The 13,515-nt window shown below is 50.7% G+C and overlaps 1 protein-coding gene across 9 annotated transcripts in view; it reads left to right on the top strand.

Moving 5' to 3' along the window:
* Prestin (solute carrier family 26 member prestin) overlaps positions 1 to 13,515 on the top strand; it is a 305,226-nt gene that overhangs the window by 268,217 nt on the left and 23,494 nt on the right. For 8 of the 9 annotated variants that reach the window (XM_077683515.1, XM_077683520.1, XM_077683518.1 and 5 more), the window contains 3 exons: positions 7,363 to 7,473; positions 10,703 to 10,911; positions 12,870 to 13,034. In XM_077683515.1, the coding sequence (XP_077539641.1) occupies positions 7,363 to 7,473; positions 10,703 to 10,911; positions 12,870 to 13,034 (485 nt within the window). The remainder of the gene's footprint in view (positions 1 to 7,362; positions 7,474 to 10,702; positions 10,912 to 12,869; positions 13,035 to 13,515) is intronic. The other variant, XM_077683514.1, reaches the window with a different exon arrangement.

The raw sequence follows: 13,515 nt of genomic DNA, 5'->3' as shown, positions 1-13,515 counted from the left end.
TTGCCTATCGCGTCAGCTGATAATGGCGAAGCAGCCACTTTCCTGTTGCTCCCTCCTGCCCTTGCCCACTCGCTAGCCTTTCTGCGTGCTACTGGTCGGAGTACTGTCCGCCTGGAAACGAGTTACAGCCGCTCGTTGAGCTTTCGAAAGATGGCAGCCCTACGCCTCCATGTTTAGGACCCCCAGGACGCCTAGTTTTTCCCCTGGTCCGTGGTGTGGCACGAGACGGCGTACATGCCCCAAGCATTCCCACTGCTCCCGTTGGAAAGCGGCTGACGTTACAGGCAACGTGATTCAGGCCGCGTTGCCAGAGGCCACTCTTGGCCGCTGCGACCATCTTCGTGCTGAGCGGCCGTACCAGTGAAAGTACCGGGCAGCGCGGCTGAGCTCTGTAACGAAGACCAGTCAAAGCGACATGGCAAGCGTGAGCGCAACATCGGCGACAGCGCCGGTGTGGAATACGGAAGTGCTGTGGATCAAGCACGGACAGTGCTGGACACACTCCTGCCATCGACTGACCCGAGATGAGAAAGATGACCGCTGAGAGCGACACTAGAGCCACCAAATAAGCTACACAGAGTAACAATACTGATGCACGCCGGCAGTCATTTTGGTGCGTGCCGCCAGGGTGGCCAGATTAATGCGCCCAATTGCGGCCGACCTTGACGGGCGGAATCTGTTTGGGCGCCGTTTGGCAACCACGACAGCTGTGCTTACTTTTCGAGGACTTCGAGATACTGCGCCGGCGCGACACAGTGACGTTCGGTTACACTAGCTTAGCTTATTTCGTGGCTCTGCGTTACGCTAGAGCCTCTAAATAAGCTACGCTTTATAAGTGGCTATAGGTTGCGCTAGGCCACTGTCGCCTTTCCAAGCGGGAAGCAAAGCTGGCGTTTTCCGCGTTCCGGGCGGTTGAAACAGCCCAGTACAGAGCAGCATGGCATCGCTATTCGGTCTGAAGCATTAAAACTCACTTTAAACGTGTCATACAGCCGCAGTGCCCTCCGAAAATTATGATTTATCGAAGAACGCGCACGCGGTAAACCAGCGGCACCAAAATGTCACAGCCCACCATCGGTCGTCCGGGTAGACAAATGTCGCGTGACGCAGTTCAACCAATGGCCGCTGTCGGCGACATGCAACAATGAGCGAAAAGAGTGTCGATATTTTGAAACCTGATCTAGTGGTTCTAAGCGGCACCATCTTTGTTCCGGATTCCGGCCCCTCCACCGCTATTTTTTAAATGCATAGCATTGTAGTAACTCACAATGTCACGCGGCGTTGGCGTGCCTTGTCGTAGTCCGCAGGGCGCGCCTTGTCGTAGTCCGCAGCCAGGCCACTACACCGACCGAGCCACGAAACCGACACAGATTTCGATGCACCGAACGCGCCTTATATCCTTCACTCATTTCTGGTTTGTTTCGAAAGCGCCACAAGTTGTCCCGCGCCTCCGAAAGATGGCGACACGGGTCCCGCGATCGAGAGATACGACTTGCCGGCGCACCCCCTCGGAATTTACTTAAAATCCTCCATAAAGAACTGCTGCTCATTTTGCACTCTAATGGTGGTGCCGCTTGATCGGAGAGGACGAGCCAATGGTGTGTTGACAGTTCAATATTGAACAGGCGATGGAGCGTGTATTCAGTAAGGACAAATGGAGACGTGAGGCCGGCCGGCATTCGCAGCCGGTTGGAATTTATGCGCTGTTTCGCTGCTGAAGAAAACCCAGACGCCGAAACCGGGTTTTGAGCCCAACGTGTCATTCAGTGATCTCGCATTAAAAAGTAACACGCGTAGTCTCCCTCGGATACGACGGCAACAAACCCTGTGTCGTAACTGAACAAGTGGACTAACGCGGGCTGGTTAGTGCATTGTCCTTTTTTGTCATATTGTCTTTTGTGGCTTAAAGGGGCCATGAAGACTAAATACAACCTGATTTAAGTTACACGAACTTGACCTTGGCAACCCGCACAGCTCCGTCCAGCCACCGAGAACGTTTGACCCAAGATTCGTGCTGCACGACGTCACCGGTGATGCAATGAGGCGTTCGGATTCAAGTGCTGCGACGAAACAGAACCAGAGAAACCACTAAAATTTTAGCGGCGTGTGACTAATGTTTCTTGGTGGTGCCTTTTGTCAGCGTCCTGAAATCGTCGCCCAAGATCCTGTGACGATGGAAAAACCAGGAGGGAAAGAGCTCCGGAATCCATTTCAGCGCGAAGATGGACAATGGCTACAGGAAAGAACAGGGGAAAGGCGCTTTCCCGTGCTCTTCCGTTGTGTTCGCTGTCCGCGTTGAAATGTGTTCCAGCGCTGAGTACCAACTTTCCCAGCTGCATATTCTTCGGCACCGGGATAGAAACTGGCTCGTGCATCGTCACTGTTTCATCCTTTTTCCTGAATGCCTAGATTATTGGGTTGAAGCTACCGATAAAATTGGTGCCAGTGTTGTTGGGACAAAGCCGCCTCATTATGTGCCCAACTTGTATTTCGCCTTCATAGTCCCTTCAAATAACGTTGGGTGCTGCCTCGCCCCCTCAATTCCGCGAAGCAACATCTAGAGAATGTTATTTTAATTAATGCGTGGGTTGACACCTCGAACTATTCGCGGCGTACCGCAGGGTGCCCGGCTAATGAGTTCCTTTTGTGCATCGGTTTGTTTCTGCGGTGTGTTGAACTTTCTGTGCGTGTGCACATATCCTTAATTCATCATAACATTGTTTGTCGCAGAAGATAATGCGTCGTTGCTCTGAGTCTCATTGTGTTGAGCTCGGCCGTACGTTGTAATGTATTTTTGCTGTTTTATGCTTTGTTTCTACGCTGCTGCTGAGTAGCACAGGCAAACGCGGCGGCGTGAAGTCTGCTTGACTGCTTTGCACTGCCGCTTCTTTTTTGGTAAATACATGAATTAATATCGCTATTAATTAACATTTTCATACGCCAGAGTCTTCTCGCGAAGAGCAAAATGTTTATCTTACTCGTGATTCCGCACCCTCGGGATCTAGCCTTAATTTCATTAGGATGACGTCATCACTACGCATCGGACCGTACGTACGTGCCAAGAAAATTACCATTTAAAGGGGCTTGCGTCATTTACCAGGAAATAATCGTCACACCCAGCAATTCCAGTGTGAATAAGCGGCATTTATTAGAAACAAGTGCAGCAGCAAAAAACAAGAGCATTCGCTCGTTTTCGGTCGCACACGATGCGCCAAATTCTAAGGAACGCAGCGAGAGGCTGTCGTGGCAAAAGTGTCACCAAAAATGTCTTAAACAACGAAGTAATCGCTGCCACTCTACGCACAGAGCGGCAAATTACAAAAGTCACCAGCCAGTGCTCTCGACGCTGACGTTCTGTACTCAGCTGCTACAGCGCATGTGCATCGCTTGCCTAGCTTTCTAACTGGGCACCATTGTAAGGTACCGTGCTGTGCATAGGCTGGCTCCCGATTGGTCGTTCTTTTTTGCACTTTTGACGCCGGCACATGCAGGAGACAAAGTGCGAATTTTTAAAGCAAAGCTTTACTACTTTCGCCCAGAGGTTTCGCCGCGGATGCGCAAGTTCACTTTTTGACCGCAAACACATTCCCTTCGACACACCCCTTGAAGCATATCACGTGAATCCTCGGGCCCGCTTTTGACGCTGCGTCCAAGGCCCCGTTTTCAGTCGTTCTGTTCCACCATGAGCGGCGGCGGGTTTGCGCGATCAGCTGCTAGGCAGCCAACCAGCCCCGCAGCCTCCCACGCATGCGCCGCTGGGCCGCCTCGGGCTACGTGACTCGTCTTGCGCCTGGCTAAAGGTGCGTTTACACTAGCGTCAAACTTGCCGTGCCGCCCTGCCGTCGGCCGCCAGCGGCGTCGCCCGCGCTGCGGGTGAAAGCCGCGGCGCGACGCCGCTGGCGGCGGTCGGCAGGGCGGCACGAAAGTTTCACGCTAGTGTGCACGTATAGATTAAGAGGAACGCCGCGTTCCCTGAGACTGAAAGCGAGGCCGGGCCTCCTTCTGTGAGCGTTGCACGGGACCGAACGGCTTCGAGCCGTGGTCGGTAATACAGCTACATCAAAGGTTAACCAAGCGAAACCAAGACTAAAACAGACTAAGCCAAGCTTTTTCTTTGCATATCCAAGGTTAGCTGAGGTAAGAAGCTTCCATTTTTCTTATCACATGCAAGGTGTGATAGCTGGAAAAGTGTAATAGCTTTTCAAATGTCTTTGCGGGGCTTCACTGCTTTGAAATGCGCTTTTCGCAGCAATGAAGAAAGTATACAAGAGCTACAAGAGCTCTCTGCAAATTGAATTCTTATTTTGCAAGAACTTGATTTGATGAATGTGTATTGATGATGACATATCAAATAATGGCACCACCAAAGAGGCGGGAAAGTGAACTTGCGCTGCGTCTTTCGCCATTTCGGACAGCGAAAGTGAACTAGGAAGAAATTGACGCATGTTACGGGCACTACCTCAATACCTTTCCAGTCACTTCACAGAAGTTCAGACCGCGGCCGTCTTATCGGTCGTATGGGGAAATGAAATCCCCAGACAAGCGAAATGCCCAGAGAGTCTAAATTAGTTCTTGATCGTTTACTATTGTTCGTCTCGCAGCTTCAGCACGCCAAAAATGAATTTGAATTAGAATGATGACATCGAAGGGCGCCATAGATGTCATGGCGCCTCGCTCGATGCGCCAAGTTTTAGGCAGGGAAGTGAATATAGGACGAACTGCTAAGACGAAGCGCCACTGCGCCATCTTTTGGCGTGTTTCAGGACTCAGCGATGTTCCTGCCCCCTAACGCAATACTCAAATGGCACACATCCTTGCAGCAGATTTGGTCAATACGCTAAATTCGCCCAGAGGCTAGCAGATAATGCTCGAACTCTGTTCGTGCAGCTCGTATAGCAGTCGCCACACGCAGTACACGTACGCACAGCCGTGCCCATCGCTTGAGCTTAACACAATATTTGTAGCGCTAGCCGTTCCACATGCGAAATGTCCGCACAACGTGTGAAGCTACTGAACGAAAGAATGGAGCATGCCAGCAAGGAAGAGGAGACGGCATCCCCGTTTCTAGGCAACGCCTAGGCAAGCTAGCGCCTCTTTCGACTCTCTCTGCTCGCCGCTGTCTGACGCGTGTGCGAAGTGTGAAAGCCCCGTGTCTGCAGCTTACCCATTGTCTGGTGACTAGCTGATTGATTGATTGATTGATTGATTGATTGATTGATTGATTGATTGATTGATTGATTGATTGATTGATTGATTTCAGGGTTTAATACGCAGACGATGAGGCGCGCCGTAGTGGAGGGCTCCAGATTAATTTTGACCACCGGGGTATCTTTAACGTGCGCCGAAATCTCGTACACAAGGGCGTTTTTGCTTTTCGCCTACACCAGACGGGTGACTAGCTGCGCCGAAGCGTCAGAGCGCTGACGTCGGCGCAGTGAAACTTCCGCTCAAGCTAAGTGCGCCTGTGCCTTGCGTCAGCTTTGCCAAACCCGCCCAAAACATCGTTTGACCTTGCCACAGCATTGCTAAACCATGCTGCAAGGTGGTAGCAAGCGCGGCCACATCTACAGCTCTAGCGCGCAACCACCGCATTCACCGGTGGAACTGCTCTCAAGGGCACTGCGGAGGCTTTTGCTTATTCGCAAATGCATGACTACCTTTAACACAACTGCAAGAGAACAGCCCGGAGGCAACTCAGCACGTCTTATAGGCTGTCGATGCGAAAGCGGAAACGTCCATTTGAGCGCATGAGACGGCATGCTTCCGGCTCAAGTAGTCGAAGGACTTCGTAACCTTGAGGCTTGGTACACATGGCTTTGCAATCCGCCTTAACGCTTTCGAACGGCTTCGATCTATCTTCATATGCACTGCCATTCCCTGCCGCCGTGTAATGGGGGAGCGGACGACGGTGGTGCATTTCACTTCCTGCCTGTCCGCTCCCTTGGTGGCGTTCTTCCGCTCCCTTGCTTCATCTGCGCTGAACTGGCGGAAACGGCTACCTCTCGCCGCTGTCGAATTTCGCTTGTGCCGTAGAGCGCTTCGTGGATGGAACGCTTCTGGAGGAACCGTTCTAATGTTAAGGACACGGTACGCCGTACTTTTCGCTCTAGGCACCATTTATTGCTTGCTTTTGCAGGAATAACAAATAACCTATAGGGGCAGCCCCGTTCTCGCGCTAGCGTCGATTTCACCATGAAAAAATACGCTATTTCATCACAATACAGTTTTTTTTTAGATGCAAACCGAAAACATAATGAAGGAAAGGGGAAGCTTGCGGAATTGTGATAAGAAACTCTGCCCGCTGAAATAACACTGAGTTGATAAATGTGAAATGTAAGCGAAGCTTCTGTAGAACACTGCTGATTACTATTAAAACCATTTATTTCACGTTCGCAAACCGTTAAAACCGTATGTTTTCTTGCAGGAACATTATTTGCTCTACTGGCCGGGCGAAAGTCGATGCAATGCCGGATTCCGATACCGGATAGCGGTCTCACGTGGATCACGCGTTTCACTTTTCCAGCGGGATAATCTCTTGCAGTCTGTACACTCTTGTACACCTGCAACAAAACACAACACAGCACAGCCCAGCCCAGCACAGCACAACACAACACAACACACAACACACAACACACCACACACACAACACACACACAACACACCACACACCACACAACACACCACACAACACCACATAACACAGCGCCTACATGCGCTGTGTACTTGCCTACGCAAGGAACGGGGACAGACGAAGCAGACGGGGCCGCTCTCACCGAAATTTACGGCCTTGTGCGAGGGAGCTAATGGACAAGGCTATACCACTGAGTAGCGCCTACACGCAGTAATTTTTCTTCCGCATGCGACAGTGCAAGCTTACACGGATTCGACATCATTCTCTTACCACGGTCACCGCTAATTTAACTGTGGCCGTGAACAATAACAAAGAGCAACCTCTAATCCGAAGGTAATGTACAGCACACCCCCTGCACCACGAGATTTGTTTGTTTTGCAGTAGATGTTGCTTGATTTTGTGTCACTTCCCTCTGTCGTTACGTTTCGCCATGGAAAAGAGAGGGGCGCACAGCTCCTTCCGAATTAGAGTTCTGCGTACGCCAGTGGTTGTGTGTACTGCACGTGCTGGTGATGGAACAGCAAAAGAGCGCAAAAATAAGGAGCAACAACAAAGACTCCTAGTCAACCAGACCCGGGAGAAGGCCAGACTCAGTGGAGTCCTGGACTAGGGACCCCACCCATCAGCGTCACCAAAAGTCTTGTTTTTCAATAAAAGTTTGTTCCTCCTCCTCCAGAATAAAACATAAACAGGAGGCGTGTGACGAGCGTCTCTTTCCTCTCCTCTCCCAGGTCTCGCGTACGGAGTACTGGCCGCAGCGGGCGCCATCAACGGTCTCTACGTGTCCGCCTTCCCCGCGATCATCTACTTCTTCATGGGAACCTCCAGGCACGTCTCCGTTGGTGAGCAGACATGCTTTGATATCAGTGAACATTGAAGGGCTCGTTCAAACGGCTTCGGTGACATAGGGTGTCATTCATGGGATCGTACAACACACAACACGCATGCGTAGGCGTGACTCCCACAATAACGTCATTGCTCGAAGTAACGGTGTTTTTCTGTCGCTCTTCACGTGAATTCTGCATTTCAAATCGGGCCTTAACTCTAGTAAAAGCGAAAGTGGTATTCCCGAATTGAAAATATTAAAAAAAAAATCGTCTTCCGAGGTTTTCTCGCATCCGATATTCAGCCTCGTAGAAATCATTCGTCGTATGGAGTGCGGGGTGCCTGTGAATTTTGGCCTTTTTTGCTTTAAGCTTACCCGGTTTTCCCAAAAACTGGGGAGAATAGAATAACGGTACCTTTCATCACTCAAATCCACCAACACAACGCCGAATTTTCGTCGGGCCTGTTAGTGGTGGGTGAGAAACGCACGTCCTGCGTTCAGTCGATGGAATTAAAACCAGCCGGCCGTGACGTACAGTGTCGTTGTAAACAAATCACTACGCAAGTGTTTTTTTTTTTCTTTGGTGAGCTGAAGGCGCCGGCGGGAATTTAAGGCGTCAGTACTGGCGTGCTTGTGACCTAAAATAGGGTGTCAGTGGAGCAGTGTGCTGTCTGAACACGCTGCTTGTCGCTGCACGAGGTTCATGCCTTTGAAGGCCTACGTTCTCCCCCACAGCCACCCCTCTTATTGGAACCCCTGTGTCCGAAAGAGTCTTCGGTAGGACGCCAACAACTTTCTCCTATTCTCCAGAGAAATGAGATGGCTTGTGTCATTTTGCATGCAGAAGTGGTTATATTCAAATAAATTCAGGTTCAGTTCCGGAATTCGCAACAGTTGGTGCGCTCGTGTTGTCTACTTCTTGTTTTTCGTCTGTTTGCGCTCTAAATGTGAATAAGAACTAGATCGACTTTCCGTTCTCCTAGTGAGAACATTGGATGCGATGGCAGTGATGGGGGTGCACGCGTACACGCACACAAGCTCGATAACGTGACAGCTTTTTTCACGAGGTTCCGCCTTAATGGCGTGCCTTTCCAGGAGCCCTAAAGCAAGGAACGGGAAGGCGTGCATGGCCTATCATTTTCGTCCCCCGGTCATTGTCATGATCACTTGACGTCGGGATGCCACCCATACATCGTATTCTACGATAAAACAGAGAGGACTTTTTTTTTTCTTGTAACACAGCATTTATTTACACATATGTACATAAGATGCATAGGCACGAACGAAGCACTCGCAAGTGTGCGCGTACATACTGTCGCGACATAACCTTCGGCCACCTTCAAGTGAGTCTTCGCATAGTCACAAAAATTACAACGCATAAGACTGCGGGTGCAAACTTAATTACAGGCATGAAACCATGACGTTGCAGAACACCGTAAAATCAAAAGGACTGGACAGAGAACGCTGGAAAAGAACCTAGTTCACAGGCGAGTGTATACTCTTGGTGGATACGAAGGACGCCTGATAAGTGGAGAACAGCGTTGAGAAAACTTAGTCACAGCCGTTGCCAGCGATGCATTTCTTTTCTCTTTGAACTTCTTCAGGGCTTGACATCCCTTTTTCAGTGAGTCGCGAAGGTCTGTGTCGGTAGCTGGTTCGTCCATCTCGCTCAACGTCCAGTCAACCTTTGCCCTAAAGTGCCGCCAGGCAGGCTTGGGGCTCCCAGCGCACTCCACTGCGTCTACTCTAGCATCCCACAGAGAGTGGAGCGCAATGACAAGCACGCAGTCTCGAAGCGCCTTGTTCCTTGTAGGGGCGCTCAGGCGCCGAAGGTCTGACCACGACAGGTCCCATCGCTCAGTGAACGCAGTCTGTAGCTCGTCCCAGACAACGGCTGCTGTGTTGCACTCTATGAGGACGTGTGCCGCAGTTTCCCCTTTTCCGCTGAGAAGGCAACCCGCGCCGCCGTGGAGGAAGAAACCTATCCTCCAAACGTGTTTTCGCCGGCAGCACTCCCATGTGGAGGCGGAAGAAAAAAGTCATGGGAACCTGTGGGCACAGGGAGTCTTTTTCCCCGTCTCAATACGTCTTCGGGGGGGGGGGGGGGGGGGGGGGGGGGGTCGTCGGTTGAGAGGGGGCGGCAGGACCTTCTCCACGAGGTCCCAGTATTGTTTCCCGGGCTTTGCTTTGAGTAGGTACTCTCAAGGAAAATGCTGCTCGAGCAGGGCTAGGGCTAGAGGGACTTCTTTATAGAATCCGGCGGCGCGTGTGCCGAAGCAGAGAAGTGCTATGGTGGCGATCCACGGTGCCAAATGTCTGGCACCAATGCTCTGCATGGTTGCCCTGAAAAACGAGTCCCTTCGCTCCAGAAAGTACAGAAATCGCTGGATGGCCGGTTGGAGCTCCACGACCAAACCCAGCCCTTTCCATACTCCAAAATACGTTTGAGCGGCGCTTGGGTTCGTACGTGGAACGCCAGAGGAACACCGCCGAAAACCGGGGCAGCTTGTTCAGGGAACCTGCGTCAATGGTTGTTATGCTGGCTCCATACAGCACCGCGGGGTATGCTATTGCGTTGCATACATGGGCCCTCGTGAACAGAGCGATGTGTCTGTTTCTCCACGGCTGCAGCTTTCTTTCCGCCCCTGACAGCTTGGGTTTCCATCGTTGTGTGCCTGCGGCGCTTTGGTTGAGATTGATGCCCAAGTAACTGGACATCTCCTCTTCCCACGCCAGTTCAAAAAGGCAACTTGGTTTGGAGGCCCACTCACCCAACCAGGCTCCTCTCGACTTAAGTAGGTTTATCTCTGCTACTGAAAAGTGGCAAAACTGATTCGTTAGCCTGATTACCTCACCCACTCGTCGGCGTAAACGTAAACACATCGTCGGCGTAAACGAGAACACGGAGCTCCTCGCTTCCCAGCGTGAGGCCATTTATGACCTTAGATGCAAGGGTCATCGGCACAGTGGCTCAAGGTAAAGTGTGAATAAGATGGGTGACATGGGGCAACCTTGGCGTACATTCCTAAGGATGTCTATGGGCGTGAACACCGCCCCATAGCGGACGCCCCATAGCGGATAAAACATAGCGGACGTTAATGTAGCACACTCAAGGAACTAAAACCTTTAGGACCGTCGCAGTCACAGATTACTGGGTTTCATGCTTATTACTTTGTTTTCTCGGTCTGGAAGCAATCTGCGCGGTTTGAGACGCCTTCTCTTCTCTTGTTTTACCTTCTACACAGGGACGTTTGCTGTGGTCAGCCTTCTGTCTGCGTCGTCTGTAGTGGAACTGAATGCTGTGATACCCGGAGAGCTTGACACCGCAGCAGTTTCGAACGTCACGATGGGGGGAATAACGAGTTCCTCCGACTTTGTCGTCGGCGCCATCGATACACGGCCCACCAGCATGGAAGTCCTGGGAGCCTTGGCCGTGGTAGTCGGCACTGTGCAGGTTTGCCTTTCTTCCTTAATTTTGCGATTTGCCTCTGCTTTAAGCAGCCACGCAATTGCGAGAAGATAAGCTTTAAACGATTGTTTTTTTTAATGAAATTAAGGGAGAGTGCCCACAACTGGAAAATGAAATGAATTTGTCGTGCATTGTGAAGTGGACTGCTTTGTGTTCTAAATGGCAAGAAGGCTGGTTAGTTGGGTGAAAACAGCGAGTCAGGTTTACATTGAACCTGTCTCCGTCCATAATTGCTTTGAAATCCGCAAAAACTGTGGACACGTTAACGCTTCCTTAAGGACCTGCCGCGGTGGCTCAATGGCTAATGTCGCAAATTTCTTCATCCGTTGTGTCCACTTTCAAAACGGCAGCCTTCGCTTGGGAGATCAGTCTCGTTATAGTAGAGCGTTGAACACTTCGTTTTCGGTATAGCTGATCTCCAGTAGGCTTTCCAGTAGGCTTCGTTCGGGATTGGGTCATGATGAGAGTGGTTTCAGTTCTTTTCAGGCATTGGTCGCAACCGTTGCGTACATACCGTTGTTCGTTCATCCCGGGTTTCGGCACCACTTTGTCGCGACTACAACGCCTTCGTTAAGAAAAAAGAACTGTACTTAGATAACATCACCAGCAGAACACGCCCGGTCGCCGCCATCATTCCTCATCGTCCTCTTCTTCTCATATGTGCGATCACTTCTTTCTCGTCTAGGGAGTAAAGTTCCAACAGCTAAGGCGTAGTGCTGCTGAGCCCAAGGACGCGGGTTCGAATTCCGGTCGCGATGGCCCCTTTTCTAATGCAGGCGAAAGCGAGCGTGTGTTCGAGATTTCGGCGCACGTTCAAGATCCTTTGGTGGTCAAAATTAATCGTGAGCTCTCCACTACGGCGCACCTAATCGCCTGTGTAGCGCCGGCACTGTGCAGCGGCCTTGTAATAAGGGGGTGACGGGGACAGAAATGTCACCAGTTAGCAGCACGTCGCCAATGCCAGGTTACCAAAGGGAAGGACCACGTAGGATAGAACCGTGTAACTGACGTACGAGCTACAATTTGGCGCGCGTCTGAAAAAAAGCGGGAAACAGGCTCGCCTGTTGACAGCGTAGCGTAAATATTTGAAGAAATTGGAGATCTTGCGCTATAGTTATTCTGACTGTAGAGCTTATATTGCGCTGATTATTCCTAACATCTTAGCACCTAGATTCATGGGGGATGAAAACTGCGCAAGGTATAGACAAGTGCCAAATAGGAAACGACGACGGCACACGGCTGTGCCGTCGTTATCTTCTTTGGTGTTTATCTATACCTTGCGCTGTTTTGAAAATCATGAATCTACACCAACCCCAGTCCTAAAAGACACGAAAAATTTCTATAGTTTGTCGTATTTTCGCGTGTCGTGCTGTCGTCTTGTATTCCTGTCGTGTCGGGATTCTGATGTTCTGTCGTGTGGCTTATTCCTGTCCTAAGTTTGATGTTCCGTCGTGCCGAATTCCTGTCTTGTCGTGGTCCTGCCCACTGTGAAGAGTATATAGCGTAAACTGCAGGTCTGTTACGACTACAGGAATCTTTCTCGTCGACAAAATTGACTTTCTCGTTGCGACAGAAATGCGTCGTAACGGCAGATGGCTTTGTCGTAACAACAGGACTTCTGTTGTTACAACAAAGTTTTTTGTCCTACGATGCGAACTCTTGTTAGGTTTTTGCGGTATTCCTGCTGCGAATTTAGACACTGGGACTAGCCCCAATTTCCCTTCTTCTGCACATTTAGAGATCATATGCTATGGAAGCGTTTATGTGAAGCTCTTCATCCTAACTCGGTGATATTCTTGCAGGATGTACGTTGTGTACCCTTCGTTGTTGCAACGTATAGGTCGTCATGGTCACACCGTTGAATTAAAGATTGGCAGTAGACGGAGTCCTGGCTGAGCGCACTTGAAAACCACCGTGTTTACGTGCATCTCCTTTGCCCGCAGCTGCTGATGGGCATGCTGCACCTGGGCATCTTGTCCATCTTCATGTCCGAGCCCATGGTGTCCGGCTTCACGACCGGCGCCGCCGTCCAAGTGGTCGTGTCCCAGGCCAAGGGGCTCTTCGACATCACCGTGCCACGCTACAGCGGACTCTTCAAGTGCGTCTACGTGAGTGCTGCCACGCCTCTGCAAACCACGCGGGAGCGAGTCCCAAACACCGCCAAATTATTTTGCCTGACTACAGCCTATAGGCTGCGGAGGCGACTGATCTAAACTGGCTAAAAATGCGTTCGAAAGTGACGTTTTTGTTCGAAAACCTCGCACCATCCTCTCTGCTCACGTAGGCGACACACCTGCCGGCATATCTAGAGGAGGGGGCTCTATTTTGAGGATTTCAAGCTTGTTTATCGCGTACAGCATGTGCTTGAACAAAAATAGCTGACACTGTCCATCCAATAGTGGAACATGGAAATGTTGAAGGCTGGAATAGCATGAAAAGAGCTTGCAAGCTTTTGTGACATTATTTTGGTACTTAGCGTGGCACACGTGAACGGCTTATGATGCTGTCTGTTCTGCTGACCATTGCGAGGAAACCAAGACTGAAGGCGTCCGCTAAATAGTATAAAGGGGCAAGGTATAACACTTGTAA

The sequence above is a fragment of the Haemaphysalis longicornis genome, unplaced genomic scaffold, assembly GCF_048455015.1.
Source record: "Haemaphysalis longicornis isolate Haplotype H1 unplaced genomic scaffold, Haemaphysalis longicornis Haplotype H1 scaffold_9, whole genome shotgun sequence".
Taxonomy (NCBI): Eukaryota; Metazoa; Arthropoda; class Arachnida; order Ixodida; family Ixodidae; genus Haemaphysalis; species Haemaphysalis longicornis.
Note: the sequence above shows the minus strand (reverse complement) of the source record. Positions and strands in the feature narration are given on the sequence as shown.